General features: G+C 43.0%; 1 protein-coding gene across 4 annotated transcripts in view; it reads right to left on the reverse strand.

The window, feature by feature from the left end:
• Positions 1-9951: 9951 nt before the first annotated feature.
• LOC147684580 (metalloproteinase inhibitor 1-like) overlaps positions 9952-21599 on the reverse strand; it is a 159013-nt gene continuing 147365 nt past the window's right edge. For all 4 annotated transcript variants that reach the window (XM_086940421.1, XM_086940420.1, XM_086940423.1 and 1 more), the window contains exon 6: positions 9952-11071. In XM_086940421.1, the coding sequence (XP_086796547.1) occupies positions 10907-11071 (165 nt within the window). In that variant the 3' untranslated portion in view covers positions 9952-10906. The remainder of the gene's footprint in view (positions 11072-21599) is intronic.

Below are 21599 nucleotides of genomic sequence, written 5' to 3' on the forward strand. Positions count from 1 at the left end.
TCCAGAAAGATATTAAAAATTACAGTAGAGAACGTACCTATCCTTACCTTAAAAAAGATTTTCCAACAAAATCCAAACCAATCTAATTGGACTCCAAAACACACCACTTTTTCTGACACAGCGTCCTCTAGTTCAGAATAGAACAATAGTCGAGGGGGCACGCCAAATTATAGATTTGGGAGGGGACACAATCCATCTGTTTTATTGAGAGGCCAATTGCCACAGAGAAGTCGGACTCGAAACACAGGAGAGGCTGGTTCAGGAACCAGTGCACTCCCGGGTTACGTCAAACCCGGAACAGCTACTACGAATGGTAAAACCACCTGCAGAGAATAATACTGAGATGCGAATTAGTAACTCCAATCCAAACATGGAAATTGTCCCTATTTTTAACCTTTCATCTCAGCATTGAGCTCTAAGGAAATTGAGCTCCTAAGTAATGATCTATCTTTTGTTCCGACACATAGGAATGATGCTTTTTTGACACATGTTGAATTGTACAGATTCTTTAAAACTTTAAGGTTAAAACTATTTTTCAGCAGAAATCCATCACCTACGCAAAACAATGTCAGTGGGTTAAAATGTAAGTTCAAATTTTTTCCGGCAGCAAATTTTATGCCGAAAGAGCTAATTCGTTTTGAGAATGTCATACTGACCGAGCTAGAGCAGATGTTCCAGCAAAGGAAATACACTAAATACAATTTTTCTAAAGGTCAACAACTCACTTTAAAAACCCTTGCCAGCAGGGATGATATAATTGTGTAACCGGCTGATAAGGGGGCGGAGTATCATTTTACAGGATAAGACCGATTACGATGATGAAATACTAAGACAACTGAACAATCAAGTGCATTATGTAAAACTGTTTAGAGATCCAACTAATAGGATTAGGAAAGAAATTTCTCATGACTCAAGGCCTTGAAGGTCTCTGGTTAAGCAAGAAAGAATTTGATTATTTAAACAAAAAAGATTCCATGATACAGGTGTTTTATACGCTACCTAAGATTCATAAGGACAGCTTGCACCCTCCTGGCAGACCCATTGTTGCTGGTTGCCAGTCGATTTTGCAACCCCTGGCTGAAAATGTTGATTATTTTATAAAGTATTTTGACTGTTTTGACCATCTCGCAGCTGGCTTCTGGAACTCTCTCCCCTTGCATCTAAAACTGAATGATAACATCCTCAGTTTTAGACAATCCCTGAAAACATGGCTCTTCTCTCAGTCGTTTTGCTGAAGGGCCTCTTTCCTACTGTGACTGATATGCTATGTTCCCTCCTATAGCGCCATGAAGCCCCCGGGCGTACGAGCGCTCAATAAAAATATGCTAACATTAACATTAACAGTATTTTGTTCCGAGGACAAGATCTTATACTAATGACAGTACTGATGTTATTACTAAACTTGAAGGTCAAACATATGACATGTTAAATAATATTCTTGTCACAATGGACATATAGTGCTTGTATACAAGCAAACCCCAGGGAGAAGCTCTCAAAGTGATTAGTGACATGCTGTCCACGTCAGGTCCCAAGTGAATTTATTGTAGAATGTGCTAAACTTGCCCTTGAACAGAATTATTTTATGTTTACGATTACTAGTGGTAAGACTGAAGTTTTATTATTTGGGCAGGAAATGGTAAATGGTCTTGGTTGTTAAGTGGGTGCAGAAGTGGAGATGGTGGAGCCATGGTCATGTTTAGGAATGTTGTTCATTATTGTTTTATCAAGAATGCCCACATAATCCCAGTAAAGCTAAGGGCTTGTGCATTAGAGGAATCCTTACAATTAATTGGCAGTTTGGCGCTTTTTTATTTTTTCCTCTGTGGCCGATGGGTATCCCAAAAGTTTAGACACCCAGACACATAGTCCGAATGCCCACTCTGCTGGATCGAAGACAGAGCTAAACCTCAAATTGACAGATCAATGTGTGCCCACCTTAAAGCCCTTCAATATATCAAAATAAAACCAGTGAAGTAAATGGGTCACTCAATAATGGAGTTCTAGTTCAATAGAAGTCAAAGAGTGTTATTGCAATATTCAAGAGTTAGATGGTACAGAGTCAATGCCTTCATGGCTCTCAATCAAAAGGCCAATGAAGAGCAAGGCAAGCCAGGAATCATTCTAAGCCACAAATGGGGAGCAAAATCAGAAGAGTAATGGACACAATATCTAGTAGAACTGGACTGTCTTCTGGCTCACCCCCCAAATCAAGGGATTTATACTTAATTTCTGCATATTAAATTAACAGAACTTTAAAATCATGGTTGAGCATCTCTATCATTTCATCAGCAAATAAGAGCACAACAAATTGAAATATCATATTACCTTAACACCTAAGCACTATCCCAGTACATGAATGTAAATTGAGACTTGTATAGCGCACTACTCACCTGCAAGGGTCTCAAGGCGCTTGTACGAATACCGCTGTGGAACCCATCCTGGCTTTCCCTGTGAGGCGTCCACTCCTGGGCACCCCCATGGTGGAGGCCAGGCATCCTTAGCGTTGTGGGGGCCATTGTGAGATTAAGCAAGCTATTGCCCAGAGTTGCAGAGTGGGACTCCATGATCGGAATAGGCACCGAGGCAAGAATTATCAGGTCCGTGAAATTTTGAGCCCAAGACCCGCCGAGGCTAGACCTCTGCATCAGGGTCTGCCACTCTAACCATTGAGCCACATAACATAACTAGACACAAGAACAACAGAGTGTTACACGAATAAGCACGGCGAACCAGCAGAAAGATTTTGAGGAAAACAGTTGCAGTTTCAAAACTGAGCAGAGGAAGTTCATGGAGAGCAGATTAAACAATGAAAGTGGAAACAAACAAGTACATTTCAGCTGGACTGTGTGCAGCAGAAATTGTGAGGAGAGGTGTGGGCAAGGAGAAAAATGGACATGAGTGACAAGGGTGACTCCCATCATTTAAAAGCTTGCATTTATAACTACACATCTAAATGACAATAGAGAATTCCTTTCAAATTCAACAATACCATATCAGTGTGTACTTGTTTAATCAAGTGCAAAATACATTCCGCACGATATAATGGCACCGAAAAATATATATACATAATAAAATCTTTAACACCTTCAATAAGAACAACATTTTAGGTAGTTATAGCCTATAGAGTTGGTATTAGGTGGTAGCAGGACCGGACTGGCTGTAGCGGCCCCTGGGCATTTCCCCGGTGGGCAGGAGGGGTGGGTGGGATGGTTTCGAGCCTGTGGGGGCCACTTGTGTCACTGCCAGGGCTGGTTGCTGTTCACAGTCTGTCCCTGGGCAGTGGAGTACATTTTAGTGCCCTGCAGTGAAAGTTTCTAAAGGTGTTATGCTCATAGGGGTGTCTATCTAAAGGTAGATGTATTTATTTTTTGGGAGGTTTAAAGGTTGATAATGCTGTGAAATGTTCCTTTGAGTGCCCGAGGGACAAAAATGGTAAATCACCATACTTTTCAGATTAACTGACCAAAACAGTTGGTAGAATACCAAAAATGATCAATGTTTCCGACTGTTTATTGATGCAGAGTTTTTTAAAGAGGAAAATAAAGTTCCTCGGTTAATGAAATTATGGTCTTGTCTACTGCAAGAAACGTCTGTTACAGTAACACCACCCAGGTATCCTGATACGAAGCTGAATACTGAAATTTTGAACTGTAGGGTGAGTTATGAACCTGCTTGGTACATAAAAGTTTTTATGGATACAATTAAGTCAAGGCAAGGGAATTTCTGTGCCTGATAGATATGAAATACTACGATAGGATCTAATTTTTGATCATCCATTATTGAAATGTGTGCAAACTAACAATTGATTGGCATGAAGCCCTTAACAATTACTGGAGGCTGAGATGAATCCAAGCATTCCATCCATCACTTTTTGTATATTTTAGTATGGGCCCTCAAGTGGGACGGGTATGACCAGATGTGAGTCCCATGCTCTCCATGCCACTGGAGTCAAGCTATTCTTGCTGATGAGGGATGAAACCCCGAAACTGGTCCTAGAAGGCTTGTTTCCAGTCCAGAGAGGACCTGGCCTGGCAGTTTGGGCTGGACTATTCCCATTGGGCGCTGGGTTAAGACTGATTTGCATATGGCTGGGTTCAAACTGGAATGACATAGGGAGCAACAAACGATACATTTAGGCCCAGATCTCTGTACTGGGGTGGATGTATGACATTGTTCTGCATTCTGTCCATCAAGTGTTCTTTTTGCATTCATCACCCTGAGTGGGATGGATATGCCCAGGCGTGGGCCCCGTGCTCTCCATGCCACAGGAGTCAAGCTATCCTGGCTGATGAGGGGTGAAACCCCAAAACCGGTCCTAGGATGCTTGTTTCCAGTCCAGGAAGGACCTGGCCTGGCAGTTCGGGTTGAACTGTTCCCATTGGGTGCAGGGTCAAGACTGATTTGCATATGGCTGGGTTCAAACTAGATTGGTATAGGGCCAAAAGAAACTATGGATTTAGGCCCATATTTCTGTACTGGGGTGAATGTATGACATTGTTTGGCATTCTGTTCATCAAGTGTTCTTTTGCAGACTTGGGTCCCATGTGCACTGCCTCACTGTAACCAAACTATACCCAGCTGATTAGTCCATAACAAGGACAAAACTGGTTCTGGGTTTGCTTGTGTTCCGCTTCTGGAAGGACCTGGTTAGGCAGTTTAGGCTGGATTGTTCCTATTGGAGCAGGGTCAAGACTGATTTGCTTATAGCCGGATCCAAACTGAGGTCGCATGGTGTGCAAAAAAACAATGAATTGGATTGCAGCCCTGGGTAATTACCAATGACTGAGATTAATTCAAGCATTCCATCAATTTCTTTTTGTACACTTTTCCTGTCATAACAAACCTTGTTGCCTATTTTCCTGACAGTACACATGACTCTCATATGTTCTGCCATATTGGGATTTATACTAGGCTGCCTCAAGGGGATTTTGGAGAAGGATTTTAAGTGGGTAAGCATGTAAAATACTGCAAATTCACATGCATAGTGCACAATTACCTTGCTCATGGTTATAGAAGTTTATTTTTCTTTGTAGGTGTAACGACCGGATTCTCAGACCAAGCACACGACCAACCGTAGCTAACCCAGTCGTCACATAACCACACTCTTCTCAGGCCACTATATACATGAAATCTAGAATACTCACCTGAGAAGGTGAAAAAGAGCTATTTACTAGCCTATACAGTCAAATGTACCACTAACATCTAATGGATTCCATATCTTATCCTATAATTACCTCATCTTATATTCTTTAACGTCACCTGACAAGATCTTTAACGTCACCCGACGATTCTTTATAGCCTCACGACTGTCACGTCACCCGACGATATCTTTAACGTCACCCAATGATTCTTTAACGTCACCCGACGATTCTTTATAGTCTCACGACTGTCTCTTTAACGTCACCCAACGATATCTTTAACGTCACCCGACGATATCTTTAATATCACCCGGCGATTCTTTATAGTCTCACGACTGTCTCTTTAACGTCACCCGACGATATCTTTAACGTCACCCGACGATCTACACTAATGGGTATTCACCTTTAAAAGCTATTTCCTAAATGAAGTTCACACTCTCCCTCCATCATCAGTTACCTTTTACCTTTTCAGAAGGGCATATCCCATCCTTCTGTATGTCAGCACCTGGTTAAAAGGAAAGGTTAATCCCATTCATAAAAACAACATTCAAAGATATTTAACACTAAATCTTTATTATACAATTCAGCATAACAGAATGAGCAAAAGAAACATGAATTAAGTTAGTCGCTACCTGTAACCTAAAAAGAGGAAATAAGAATGAATTATTAGATATATTCTACACTAAGCTCAGAACGCCTCACCTTAGACGTGTGTCTTTCCATCTCACCAGCGGAGCTGATCCCTCTCTCTCTCTCTCACTTTGTCTTCAATGCTTGGGACTCTGCTCTCCCTCTACGGCTCACGAATACACGTCTGCACCGCTACACCTCGTCTACGCTGCCATGATTCTGAAATACTCGTACCCTCTTCTGGACTCAGTCTCTCTGCACTCCTGTATGATGTCACTACAGGACCCTTAGTCACTTTCCTTCTTCGTGTCAGGATTTCAATTAGCTGATGGTATCAGTCTCTCTGCACCAGCCTTCGGACCAACTTCTTCTGTCTACTTCACACGTTACTTTCTCCCTGTCTCCCTGCTCGCTCCTTGATAATATAGAGCTCTCCTTCTCTATGGAAAATTCCGGTATTAGGCCGACTCCCACCGAATTCCAGTACCAGTCCCCGGCTCCCTTCGCCTTCCACAGTGGCCACCTGCGTATTGCGTCTAGAGCCGGAGAGACAAACACATTCCTTCGATAAGGGCCAGTCTTGACCGGTTCCTCACTAGCGAATAACAGGCTAAATTCTAAACACTACCTTTACCCTGCAAGCGCCTCGGACAGTTGAGGCAGGATTACAAAATGGCTTCTCTCTAGCTTTCGGGCCTGTAGGCCCAAGAAAATGGAAAAGGGCACTAAACCCTGTCAAAGCGCATAGTTAAGCCCTACAAATGAACGCAAATGAGACTAGGACTGAGATGATAGTAGATTAAAGTCACCACCAATCTGAAAATAGACTAAAATTACCCTGTCGCTACAGTAGGTGATATTACTTATGCACTACATTGTTGGATCATGACACCCTATTTATTCCTGAATACCAGAAGTGAGTATATGTATAACCAAGCCCACAAGAGAACACACTCAGTGATAGAGTGCGATTCAGGTGTCTGCATGGGAGTGGTTGAGCTTCCCAGTACCGATCAGGCACCGCTGCAAAATATTTGCCTCATGTGCGATGCCATAGAACATTGATAAAGGCAGGGGCCTCCCCCAGTCTCAAAACAAGAGGCTGAAATACCACTCTTCCAAATACAACAGGAAGTATCTTGTGCTGTTAAAGGCAGAAAATATTGTATCAGATTTCTTTTAAGGTCTGTAAAAAACAAAGGGCTTCATTTATGTTTTTTTTGCCAAAAAGCAGCACAGCAGGCCTTGCTGCTGCGCTGCCCTACGACAAAAGAAAAGGGCAGGAATGTGCCGTATCTATTAGGTTCAGCACATTCCCGTCCTTTTCCCCTGCACCAGTGCAAAATGGGCAGCCATGCGCCAATGTAGTGACCTTTGCACCATGGTGCAAGGGTGCCTGCATTGCAGGGATGATTATTTTTGTGCAGGAAGGTTCTACTTCCTGCACAAAAACAATCAAAGAGGCTTTTACCCTTTCTATGTGTCCTGCAGAATGCAGCAGTCAAAGAAAAATGAAAAACAAGGAGAAATAAAGATATTTCTCCTCGTTGTGCCTCTAACAACTCCTCTGGGGAGGCATACATTGTTGGCGCTGCCTCAGACTAACGATTTCTTGTACATCTGGGCCCAGTGTAAAAAAAAGCCATGGATGTTATTTGGAACATTCACAGCAACACCCACGGAGTACCCCTTTCATGCAGTCTTCTGCATGAAGGGGGCACATATTATTGATGGGATGAAAACCCACGTAATGTGGCTTTACGTGGCTATATATATATATATATATATATATATATATATATATATATATGCCAGTGGCATATTGCGCCACCGGAACGTTAAAAAAGTGATGTTCCGGTGGCACAAATGTGCCGGTAGGGCCTCATAAATGAGGCCTAAAGTAAGTTAATAAAAGAAATGAAAAATATATTTGCAAAACCATAATAGTGCTTTCTTCTGGCTCTATTTGCACTAGTTTTCTGTGTAATAGAGGACCGAGGAGTACCTGACACATCAGTAACACATGTATGTCTGCATGTGCCCCTATAATTGCTTCCATGTGGCACAGACAGGCTACCAAGGCTGGAAGTCTCTTCACTGTCCTCTACCCCTATATCAGCAGCTCCAGAAATATTGCTCGTTTGATTTCGTTCAAATGCTTTTGCCCCACATGCATCAATGTTGGCCTTTGCGATTCCTTAATTGCGATTATTAAGAAATCGCAAAAGCCTATGCATGTAGGAATCGCTAAAGAAAATGCGATTCCTACACATTCCTTAATAGCGACCCACAAACTGCGACACTAAAGTGTTTAAAAAGGAGAGCATTGGCACCTTACCCTGTTTAGCAGGTTAAAGCGTAAATTCTAAAACCAGCAAAAATATAGGGCACAGCAAAAGGCAAAAAAAACAGAGTGGCCATGCAGAAAATGCAATCTTCCTTCATCATCAATAAACTCAAAATATAACATTTCAGAAGACACACAGTCTTTCTACTCTTTTATCTATTCGATTCATCGTGCCCACATACCCATTGACTCTGGTCTCACAAGCCTCCTTCAGTCACACAGTTCTGATTCAAGATAATCACCAATTGAGCAGTCAGGGTCACAGGTCCCGCCATTCTTATTTTCCAGTACATTGCTTTAGCCTTCTACCATGTTGCCGGAGCCAATACTGGGCTACTGGCTTCTGAAGAGTTTACTGGAAGTACCTTTTAGTTGCACCCTAGCATCACTGCTGCTGAAACTTTACTGGGCGCTCTCTGACATAAACAGCACTGACTATCTGACCTTAAAAGAATATGCTCTTCAAAAATAGGCTGACATGCTGGTACAAGATCGTGGGCTACTTTCTGCACCTGCTATGTAAATGTGATAACTTTTTTAATAAAGCAGTTAAAAAACAGCCAACTCTCAGTGCTGTCTTTTTCAATGTGCCACACGTGGAAATGTTATCACTGGCTTCTCTTAAGCAGAAATCAGACCATAAGTTGCACAACTTAAGGGTCCACTCTCTTCCATGAACTGAATCAACCGATTATCTAAAATATTGAGCATCTCATTTCTAATTTTCATAATTTGGGAAAGTGCCAGACACAAGGAACTAAGTTCAAGGGGGCACATACATCATTGTAGGCAAGTGTGATTCCATAATTGCGATTATTAAGGAATTGCAATTATGGAATCGCAATTGTCTATGCATGTAGGTTACACTAAATTATTAGCGATTCCTACATATTTCTTAACTGCAAATTGCGATTCACAATTAAGGAATATCTTCCCATTCATGCCTATGGGCCTAAAGGCTCTTAGGCATGAATGGGAATTGCATGCGCAATTTGCAGGTACCAAATAGGTACTCGCAAATTGCACATGCTATTTCAAGGGTGCAAGGGGGTCAAAAGGACACCCTGATGCACCCCTGAAATTGCCATGTGACCACATGTCGTGCAGACACATGCCCCAAGGGTATGTGTGTGTGTAACATGGAATTTTGAAAAATGCACCTTAGTGCATTTTTTAATGTTTTCGAAAATTACCATCAACTTTAAATTGATGGTAATTATCGATCCCCAATTATGAAATCGCAATTTAAACTTGCACAATGCATTGCATTTAGGGAATTGCAATTTGCGATTCCCTAAATGCATTCGCAATTTAAGTAATCGCAAATTTTGTGATTACTTAAATTGGGAATTTGCATTTCATTTCAGTTGATGCATCCCAAATGCAAAAATGCTGGCCGCAAAGGGGCAGATTCTCCAAATCTGCCACTTTGCGACCATTATTTAGAATGATGCATGTACCCCAAGATGTACCAATGGATTTAGCGTTTGCAAACCCTTTGGTTCAAGAGAGTGGTGAACAAGCAACATATGGTATATCATGTATTCTCTGACTTACTACAGGCTTAAAGGTCTTTGTCCTTGGGATAACCTAGTTACTGCATGACCACCATCTTCAATGGGAATTTCAGAGAGCATATCCTTTGGCGAAAGGGCCAAGCTGTGTCTACCTACTTTATTGAGAGCACTGACATATGATCATGCTGAATGGTCAGAAATATGTAAGTCGGACACAGAAAAAAAATAAACAAGGAAAGCAGAAAGAATTGTGATATTTCCCTGTTCAATAAATGGAAAGGAAGGGAGGGAAATAAAAACTATATATATATAGAGAGAGATGATTAATGTTAAGTTTATTACAGTGTATGTGAATAGATATACTATTTTGCAGTTGGAAACTAATTTTACCACTGCAAATAAGGATCTGCTATCAAGATCTTATGGTCATTTCAGTATTCACCAGCTTTTGATTAACTTATTCATCACAACTTTCGATCAAATTTACTTCTTTTTATCTGTCTTCAAATTTGCTCATCCAATGTGATCCATACTCGCCGCTTGCTTATGTCACTTAATATATACTTTGCATGTTTCAGTTGGTTTTATCTGAAATGTATCACTATTTTTGCTCAGTTCATCAATGCTCAACACTATTTCTGACAATGTGAGGCCCCATAGTTGCAAAGCATTTGGCATCATCAGAAAAGTAGCACACAATATTTAACCATCTTACATCAATACTATTCAAAGAGATCTGTTCAAGAGTTCCTTTGGTCGAAATGAGTGAGGACGCCCCGAAGAGTATGATTCCACTTTAAAACTGGCACTTCTTGGCAGCAGTGTAATACTTTTAATTGGCGAGCACTGGCACTTCTGAGGAACTAACAGGTACTTAGGGATAGGGAGTGTTACTAGATTTCTATTTCAGGTACTGTAAATTACTATGATGAGTAAGCATTCGAGGTGCGAATGAAGGAGGTTGAGATCTTAGAGGCAAGTGTCCAATTGAAATCTTCACTAAGAAGAACTTGTTCCAATTCATCATATTATACAGTCACATAAGTTCATCTTTTTCTCTCTCAGACTGCTGTTTCTAAACTTGGATATCTCAAGAGAACTGAATTTAATTAGAATTAAGATTTGCAAGTTTGAGGTAGCTCTGTTAGAGTGTAACTAAGGTAATTTGGAGCTATTTCAAATTCTTCTTTCTGATTAGGTTGTTACCTTCAAAGACATGCAATAAATCATTACTACTCTGTTTTCTTCCACTATGGTGTGGATGAGGTTGAGAGCTAGGTATCAACTGAGTGCCAGGTGCATTCACCATTCACATCGAGCGCACACATTTGATCCTTCAGTTCATCCTGCAGCGCATCAAGGTGGAAATCCCATGGGTCACCTCCGTTCAATAAACAATAACTTCTTGGATACTCTCTGCATTCCCACTGGAAACAGATCTAAAAGCATGAGAAATGAAACCATAGTCATTAAGATGATACTGAGTTAACATGAAATCTACAGGTATTGCTTAGACTAGTAAAACGTAGCAAAATAACTTTTCAGAAGACATTTTTAAAAAGCAGTTCTCAAAGCTCTTTATATGACTGACATAATCTAGTTTAATTGCAGAAAATTGTTCCAATGCAATAAAGCTGTGATAGGACCTATTACAATAACTTTTGATAATTTATTCTTGTTCTTTTAGGTTTTTTATTTTGGTCCTCACATTTGAATCAGAGTAGACAGTCCAGAGCAAGTAAGGTGTCATACTCTTCCTACAACAACATTAGGGGTCAATTAGAAATCAGCATGATTCAGGTACAGGGCTATCGAACGGCTGCAATTAACATTTCCAGCCTAAATCCAGGCATTGCGCAATTTTGCCCAAATGGGCAATAACACGCTCGCCCAGTTTTAGTGGATCAATAATAATATAAGAATCACATGTCACGGACCTATAATGGTCTCTTAATTTTTTTGCTCCTATTTACCACCTGCTCTGAGAGGAGGCTGTTGGTAGGTAGGGGATTGATCCTTGCTCCCTAATGCCATAGAAGATGGTTTGTCAGGGGCCCTGTAGCATTGGTGCTCACAGCACCGCCCCCAACCCTCCAAGCCATATTAAATGTTGCTAGGTGCTTCTACACAACCAGTAAAATAGGGCCTGAGATTCCTGCACCAAGAATTCCATGGCGCTGGAACAATAGGAGAGATGTGATTGGCTAAAGCGATAGCCCTCCAGCGGGAAACCTCCGCCCTATCGCACTTCTAATGGGGCCCTATGAGGAGATATCATTAGCAAGATGGAATCGGCTCAAACCGCCCATATGGTTCCCTTCAAGCCAGGAGATTCTTTTAAAGCCAGTGCTCTGAAGTTTTTACAACTATACCAAGAACCACTGCTCCTTATCTCAGAATCTCAGTGGAGTGCTTTTGTCTCCTTGCTTGATGAGGCATGGCAAAAGTCCACATTGCACAGAAGGTAAACCAAGCGTATAATGGAATGGAAAACAATAAGAATGAAATATAAGACTTTTGAAGCAATGATAATGCTAATAATACTACAACTGGTAACAGTAACGCTAGAAACTCATGGATATCTTAATCATTCTGCATTTACATATGTGCTTCTACCAGTTTCATTCCAGTTTTCATGCCCAGTTCATTGTTATTAGTTCCTGAGGTTTGTCAGTGAATCACCAAGATTCAGATGGGCTTTAATATGCATCATACAGTCTTGTCCATTCATCTTTTTTCCTTGAATCCATAATTTAGTGAATGATTATAACATATAGATCTGTGTTTAAAAGATCAATCTGTCAGCAAGTCTTACATTTCTCTGCACCAAGGTGTCTGCCACGTAGAGCAGGTAAATGTAAACAGTGCCTTTTTCAAATTGCGGCAGGTGCTTCAGTATGGCAAGTGTGACTGCCATGATGGCGGTCACATCCTAATACCCCCTGTGGGACCGATGCCTTGTAGGAGGGCAGTCCCACTCCCCGACGGGATTTCCGACAGACTAGAGTCCGTCCGCCATGTTTATCAACCCCATAGTAGGAGCTAATTTTTCACACATCTACGTTTTCACTTGAAGTGAGACACATACAAATCAAACAACGTATTCTAAAAATGTTATCCCAAGAAACATGGTCAAAACAGCATACAAAAACTAGGTCATCACTCAGTGTGAGGCATGTGCAAATCATTAACATGGCCGTGCAAAAGAATTACTCTAGTGCTTAACGTTGATTCACCTACTTTAATCTTCAAATAAGATACTGTTTAACAGTAAACATTTAGCAAACCGGTGGGTAAACTGAGTTGACAAGCCTGATAAACATAGTATACGTGCTTGACGACATGTTCTTGCCCCTGCTTTTAAAAAAACACTGATTTTAATCATATTCGGAGAGCACATAGCAGGATTGGACAAACACATGCTATATAATAGTGTTTTCTGGGGAAAGCCACAAAGCCTGCAAATTCTAATTGGCCATTCTTGGCGCCATTTTAGTTTCCCGCCCTTAGTTGGATATAGGCCAAGTCTTAACTTCAGAAATACATCCTGCATGTGTGATGGAAAAGGACAGTCATATAAGTCTGGATACCCTAGTTCACATAAGAATTGATAGCTGCCCAGGCATGTTTTTCAACTCATAGTGCATTTTATCTGCATTGGAAGAATGTGATTTTGTTGCTTGGTTCAACACAAATTTCAAACACACTGCGTTCATCGCTAGAGACACAGAAGGCTCTCCTCCAAAAGTTTGATAAGGTTCTATTAGATAGGACTATTTTAAAAAGGCAGTTTGTAGCACTAGAGCCTGCCCTTGGAGGTCAAACTCTAATAATTCATATTTTGGCCCTCAATGTTATTCGTTTTTTTGTGGTCGCTATTCTGTCATACAACCATGCCTTTCGACAATAGGACGAGGAATCATCTGTCTGGTTTAGATGTCTGGAACATTCTGTCTAGACTAGTCCAGTCACTTGCTCACTATTAGTCTAATGCAGTTGTTCTTTGTGTATATACACACAAATAACTGAAATTATTCAGGGTGTGGACACTTTGAGCACAAAACACTGTATTATGGTCTGTCTTTGCATACACTTTGTGAATTATAAGCATTTTACTTAAGGCTGCACATTTATTGAACAACTTACCTTAGCTGCAACTAAACAACTGGTTTGAATAATCTTAACTATGTTTCCTCAGTGAATCAGTGTTATTCTTTGTATACTGCATTACGATTAGCCAAGACTTGGCAAAGGAAGGTAAATAGATGTTACAGGTCTGCCATTAAAAGAGGTATCATCTTTTCTGCCTCCTACTTTGGCATGGTACCGAAGGTTCAGTGACTAAATATCGAGGGACAGAATATCGACTGCCCAGAATATAGATTCAAAAATATCGAGGGACAGAATATAAAATCCCTATCTACAAACCGGTAAGTATTAAAATATCGGTAACAAAATATTGATAGTTAAAATATAGTTAACTAAAATATCGAATTTCTTAAATGTATTAAAAATAATATAAAAGTAATGAAATAATAAACACAATTAAATAAAACAGGTAAAATATTGTAAAAAAGCTTAAAATGTAAAAATAATAAATGTAATGTAAAAACACACTTTTTTAACATATATATTTACTTATTATAAAATAATTATTAATCTTAATTATAAAATATTTAAAACATTAAACATATCTTTACATATATATAAATAAATCTATTACCTAAATATAAAAATAAATAATATATAATAATTTAAATAATTAAAATAATACTTTTTATGTTAATTATTTACACTACATTAAATATAACAAAATTAAAAACAGTACATAGCTAAGGGAATAAAATTAGCATTCACACTCCAACAAGTGCAAAAGTAGGGAATTTGTTGGATATTGGGAGGGTAACAATTACTGTTCCCACTCCATAGAGTGGAACAGTAGGGAAAACGTTGAATAGTGTAGGGGTAAAAATTACTGTTCCCACTCCAGTGAGTGCAATAGTAGGGAAAGCGTTGAATAGCGTAGGGGTAAAATGTACTATTCCCACTCCAGACAGTGCAACATTAGGGAAAGCGTTGGATAGCGTAGGGGTAAAAATTACTGTTCCCACTCCAGAGAGTGCACCAGTAGGGAAAGTAATGATTTAATATTTAAATAAGAATACAATAATTATCAATACCAATTAAAAATTAATTAAAATAATTACCAATCACAAAATATGTATGAATTACTTAATTATAAATACCAATAAATATTATGTATTAAACATTAATTACCCAATAATTAACAACAAATTTGTTTTCAATACCAAAAATGTAAGTAATAAAAAAATACCAATGAATAATTTATTTTCAATAAATTATTTATCAATACACAAAAATAATTTAAATAATTATTTAATTACAATTACATTACTTCCCACCCTATTCCCCTATAACCCAAAACCCACTTCAAATAATAAATTAATACAATTACCTTAATTATCAATTAAACAATTAATTACCAATTAATAATTAATTAACAATCAATTAATTATCAATACATATAAATAAAAATAAATATTTACTTTTTAATTACAATTAAATTACTTCCCACCCTATTCCCCTATAAACCCAAAAGTAAATTAAAAATAATGAATAGTTCCTAAAAATGTATATTTAATTTACTATAATTAAATTACTTCCCACCCTATTCTCCTATAAACCCACAACCGGCTACGGAATCAAATTATGCAAAAATTAAATACCATGAAATTAATTACTTTAAAAAAAATTAAACATTCTGGCCTCAGACGATATTTAAAATTCGATATTTTGGGTGTTCAGCGGTACCTAAAGAACAGTCCCTAAAGAATTTGAGGATTTTCAAAACACCAGACCCAGGGAGATGCAACTTCTACTAGATGTTCTGAAGTCTGAAAATTTCTTGTAGAAGTCACTTTCTAAACATGACATTTGTTCTAGGGAATTTAAGCTGTGTTTTAAAAGTAGAAAAACTTTCCAAAAAAGTGAACAGGATTAATTTAAACATACCAATTACGCTGTGCAATATCAAAAATGAAATAAAAAGCACCGAGGAGTGGTGCTTTTGTTCCGCTCTACACTTTAATTTCAACCTGTGGGGGTGCGGGGAGACAAGGAGGGGCGGTGGTTGATGGTAAAGGGGATGCTCATGGGTAAACTTTGCACGTGGGTGGTTGTCTATGCGCCGAATGCGGGCCAAAATGGGTTCCTTGAGGCCTTTCTGAGGGTGGTGGGGGACTTTGGGGAGGGAGCGTTGATAGTGATGGGGGATTTCAATTTGGTTTGGGACAAATGTCTTGATTGTTCACATCAGCTGAGGACGGAGGCGGGTCTCTTTTCCCCGCAACTGCGGGACACTTTGATCAGTCTGGGCCTTATTGAGAGCTGGCGTTCCCTCCACCCCCGCACTAGGGACTACACATTCTACTCCCATGTCCACCACACTTATTCCCGCCTTGATCACATTTTTTTGCATCAATCTCTGCAGGGCGACTTGCGGGACAGCAAAATATTTCCACTCTTGGTCTCCGATCATAGCCTTTTGGCGACATGCTTGATCTGGGCCCCGGAGTCGTCCCCTCACCGCAAATGGTATTTCCCTGCATCCCTTACACGAGATGAGGAATCCTGCAAGAAGCTTAGGGTAGCCATTGGTGAGTTTTTTGAGCTTAACAAGGCTGGTGACACCTCGGTCTTCACCCAATGGGATGCCTTTAAGGCGACGACGCGGGGCACGTGCATTGCGTTGAACTCTGCCCTGAACAGGCTTAGGCGCGAGGAGAGGGAGGCGTTGGAGGCGGAACTGGCGACACTGGAAACTACGCATCAGCAGAATCCTTCTCGAAAGACCCTTCGCCCTCTGGCTGCGGTGCGGGGGAAGCTCAGGGCGCACTATAATAATCGGGCTGAATATACCCTCTTGCGCTTACGGCGCCTTTCCTACGCTCAGGGCAACAAAGTGGGGAAACATCTGGCACGGCAGCTCCGTGATAAACGTGAGGGGGACTATGTGGGTGGCATTCGGATGCCTTCCGGCGTTGTGGAACACAGGGATGCGGTTAAAGCAGAGCTTTTCGGCGACTTTTATGCCGCCTTGTACTCGGCAGACCGCCTGGCGCCGGCCGCTCAGCGGGAATATTTACCGCTTCCACAGGTTTCTAAGGAATGGAATGAACTTTTGGAGGCCCCCTTTACTAGGGAGGAGGTGTTGACCGCCATTCGGTCCCTTAAACCGCAGAAGGCTCCGGGCCCAGACGGCTTCACGGCCTCCTTCTATCAGGCGTTTGCATCTGAGTTGGGGGACCACTTGGTGACTCTTTTCAATAACATGAGGGAGGCGGGCCGCACTACGGGCACAATGGCGGAAGCTATGATCTCGATCATTCCCAAAGCGGGGAAGGACCTCTCTAAATGCGAATCGTACCGCCCATAGCCCTGTTAAACGTAGACGCTAAACTGTACTCCTCTATCTTGGCTGCCCGGCTCCAGGACCTCATGCCTGCCCTCATCCACCCCGATCAATCGGGCTTCATAAAGGGTCGCCAGACCCATGACAACACTAGACGACTAATCCATCTGATCGAGAAAGCTAATCGCTTTAAGATCCCAGCGGTCCTGGTAGGCCTTGATGCTGAAAAGGCGTTCGATCGGGTGGATTGGGACTTCCTCTTTAGTACCTTGCGGGCCTTCGGTTTTTCCCCCAAGTTTATAGATATGCTTCGGGCCAATTATCATGGTCCGCGCTCGAGGGTTATGGTGAATGGTCATGTCTCACCCTTTTTTGCACACTCCCGGGGTACGAGGCAGGGCTGCCCCCTGTCTCCTCTACTTTTTGCGCTCAGCATCGAGCCTCTTGCCCTTCGGGTACGGGAAGACCCGGATATTGTTGGTCTCCCCTTTTCGGGGGAACAGCACAAAATATCTCTTTTTGCAGACGATGTCCTACTGTCGCTAGCTGACCCGGGGACTTCCCTCCCGCGTGTGCAGTACGTGCTTTCCCAGTTCGAAACGGTGGCGGGTTTTCGGGTCAATCCTGGAAAATCCTACATTCTCAATCTCACGCTGCCACCCACTGAGGTAGCTCGCATCCGTCCGCTCACGCCCCTGTCCTGGTCTAGCTCCTCCATACAATATCTCGGGGTCCAGCTGACCTCATCTGTCGCTGCCCTGTATGCGGCCAACTTCCCTCCTCTGCTGACCCAGATACAGGCCGAGCTTAATCGCTGGAAGCCCATGTTTATCTCCTGGTTGGGACGCGTGCATGCCGTCAAGATGACGATGCTCCCCAAGCTCCTTTATCTGTTCCAAGCCCTCCCTATTACCTTGGAAGGGTTTTTTTTTCCGACGTCTTAAATCTATGATTCTGCGCTACATCTGGCAGGGAGGCCGTGCTAGACTCTCCTTTCTTACGCTACGCCGGCCATTGAAGAAGGGCGGGGCTGGCCTTCCAGACATGCTTCTTTACTATAAAGCGGCGCAACTCCGGGTGCTGGCCGAATTGACCCAAATGGAGTCGGAAAAGCACTGGTTGCATATGGACAGGAGTGTGGCGGGTCGTTCCATATGGGACCTAGTTTGGAAGGCGAAAGGGGATCGGCCACGCAACGCCTACATTAGCACCCCTACGAGTACTACTCTGAAGGTCTGGGATTCAGTCTCTAGTGATGAAAGGTGGACCTCCTTTCCCTCCCCCTTCACACCTATTCACTTTAACCCAGCGTTTCCGCCAGCTCTTGTTGAGGGGCCCTTTGATGGGTGGAGGGCCGGGGGTTGCCATGCACTCACACATTTGGTCCATGGTTATGAGCCGCTCACCTTCCAGAATTGCATGCGTGACTATGGGGTGCCACCTACTGAGCGCTACAGGCACGCCCTGCTGCTGCATTGGGCAATGTCACCTGAGGTACGGGATGCCGCGACGAGGCCTCCCACGGATTTCTAATCCTATATCACTCGCACATCATCTATGAAAGGGGTGATTTCATTCCTCTATGATTTGCTACTGACCACTGCTATCTCACCTCGCCCTAGATACATGGGTTTGTGGGAGGAACACCTGGGGCGGGATATCTCCGACGAGGAGTGGTCTCACCTCTGGCGTGATCTACACAGATTTAACCATTCTATTGATCTTCGGGAGGCCCATATGAAGACCATGCTAGATTGGTATCTGTACCCGACCCGGTTGAAAAAGATTTTTCCTTCTGCATCAGATAGGTGTTGGCGGGGCTGTGGTTTCCTTGGGGACTTGCGCCATATCTGGTGGGACTGCCCCATCATACGCCCCTATTGGGAGGAGATACTGTCTCATATCAGGGAGATCCTGGGCTACCCGATTCCAGATTCCATAGGCTTTGTGCTCCTGGGCCTTCGGGACCCGCTTTTGGAGCACCAGACCAGGGCAGACAAGCACATCCTTTGGCTCTGCGTAGGTGCGGCCAAGTTGACCCTGGCTGCAGCATGGAAGAAGAGGGAGGCCCCTGCCCTTTCCCTTTGGTTCGCTAGGTTGTGGAAGTTGCTGAGTGTGGAGCGGATGGCGGACATTTTCAGAAATAACTTTAAGAACTTTACTTTCAAATGGGGCCCATTGGTCCGCTTTCTCTCTCGAGGGTTGCCGTCAGCGGTCTGCCCACCCACCATACGCGCCCTACATCTGTTCCAGGTGTGAAGTCTGCTTGCGCGAATGTCTGTTGCTAGGCTGCCACCACTGGGGGGAGGGAAGTAGCTGGGTGATTGGAGCCTCTGGGGGGGGGGGGGGGGGGGGGGGGGGGGGTTCGTTTTTCTTTTCTAGAGGGGGATGGGGATTTTTGTTTTTCCATGTCCGGCCTTGCCGCACTGTCTTCTTCATGGCCAGGACGCGTGGAGGCGCAAACGGACTTGGTCGAATAAGCCTTTGACTTGGACAGCTTTGCCCGGTGCCAGTAAGGGCTTTTGCCCCTCCGGGACTTCCCGGGGGGTTTGATGCTGTTCCGGGCGGATTTTTGAGCCTTTCCTTGCCCTGAGCGATGACGCTGTATGACCCTTCATCACTATTATTGCTGCTTGGCCTTATTGAGTTGGCCCCTGCGAGGGCACTTTTTTATTGCATTCCATGTGATTCCATCCCTTCTCTCTTCTGTTATTTCTGTCTTCCTGTCTTCTCAATAAAAATATCTTTAACAAAAAATGAAATAAATCCTAATATATTACATACATTTAAAAAAATCAATCCAGAACTTTCTTTTTTTTTTTTTTTTTTTTTTAAAACCTTTATTTATAAAATGCACAATACACAGCGTCTGCCTACAACCCCGCGGGGCCGGCCGCTATGACATACGGGAAAAGGATAAAAAGGAGCTAATAGGACAGAACGCTGTTAAAGCCGTCTCTAAGCAAAGAGTATTGTGTGGAACTGCGAACCATAGTATAAGGATAGAAAAAGGTTTAATTTTATGATTTTGTCGAGTACAAATTACAACACTACAAAGCGAGTAGAGGCTAATAAATGACCAGGATAGCTATCATCATTCAAAGAACACTGAACCCCGACCCCAAGGGAAGCGAGAAAACGTAGAGGAAAAAGAAAGAGGGAGAGAAAAAGAGAAAGAGGGCCATAGAAACAAAGAGAAAACATAAAGCACATCCCATCCCCCCACCCTGCATACCAGCGGAAGGCCACGGCCCACCCCCCCCATTAGGCATGCCTGTCGCCCCAAGAAAACCCCCAAGTGGGAAAGAGAATATAGAGAGTGAGAGAAGACATCCCACTCCCCGAACTCTCAGAAGAGGAGGGAGGAGCCAAATTCAACATATTCCCGGTCCCCACCGGCCCCGTAAGCATCCCCCCCAAACGTATCATCTGCAAAACAGTGGTAGCAAGCAGAACTGTAGGTGGGGAGAATCATTTCAAAATCTGCGAATAAATCAGACAAAAGGCAGTCACATGCACGAACAGTGATAATATCAGCTCAACCAGCCCATCAACCGACAGCAACAAAGAGCAATCTGGCCCTGGCCCGATCTCGGGTACATCCCCGAATGAAGTTCCTGGAGAAAGCTCGCCCCCTCTGAAAACAAGAGACAACATGGCAGCATAAACTAGAAAGTCAGAGGAGGTCCCAATATTATCCTTCCCGGTCATACCCGCCGTGCAGTCTCTCCCCCTCCGTGAAATAGTAAAACAATAGCAGTCTTAATTACGATAGAAAAGGGGTGAGATATTCCGGTGTGCACAATCCAAAGCATAGTCGTAGATGTTCCAGTCCGAGTCCCCCTCAGCCCGTCAGTCCCGATCTACAAACAGAGTTCTTCAGCCCTGGCCAGAGCGCGACAGTCCCCCTGGGCACATCAGCCGAGGAGGGCCAAATCCATGCAGAGCCGGGGTACAAAATGGCCACCGTCGATGAAGAAACGGGAGACGGGGACAAAATGGGGGTCCCCAGGCGGCTGCCGCGCCACAGGCAGACAGGAGAAGCACCCCCATATCCACAGATGGACATATCTTACATCGCTGGGAAAAAGGCACTTGAGAAGCAGCAAGCTCAGGGGAATACAGTTGCAGCGTGAATGGAGGTTGGGGAAACAGTAACATCTCCACAGGCATGGTGCCAGACTCCAGTGTTATTTGCAACAATGTGTCCCCGGTACCAATGTCGGACTGCAATTCACGGGAGTCGTGGCGTAGGCTGTCACTCCTCACCTCCTTGTCGGCGCTAGGTCCCACGACTTCCCCCTCCGTGCTCATCAATGCCGAGTCAGAACATCGCCGAGAGACGGTCGGTCTGACCCACTCTGTCCGCCATGTCGTGGTGTTTCCCATCATGTTAGAGAGTGCTCGCAATTCCGCCCGAGCTCAATCAGTGCCATGAATACATCACGGCGGGTCGGCTCCGTCTGCGAGCTATGCTGCTCCGCAACGCGAGTCCCTGCGCGCTGCACAACGTCCCATTTGTTGTCTGGCAGGGG

This window comes from Lissotriton vulgaris, chromosome 10, assembly GCF_964263255.1.
Source record: "Lissotriton vulgaris chromosome 10, aLisVul1.2, whole genome shotgun sequence".
In the NCBI taxonomy this organism is placed as follows: Eukaryota; Metazoa; Chordata; class Amphibia; order Caudata; family Salamandridae; genus Lissotriton; species Lissotriton vulgaris.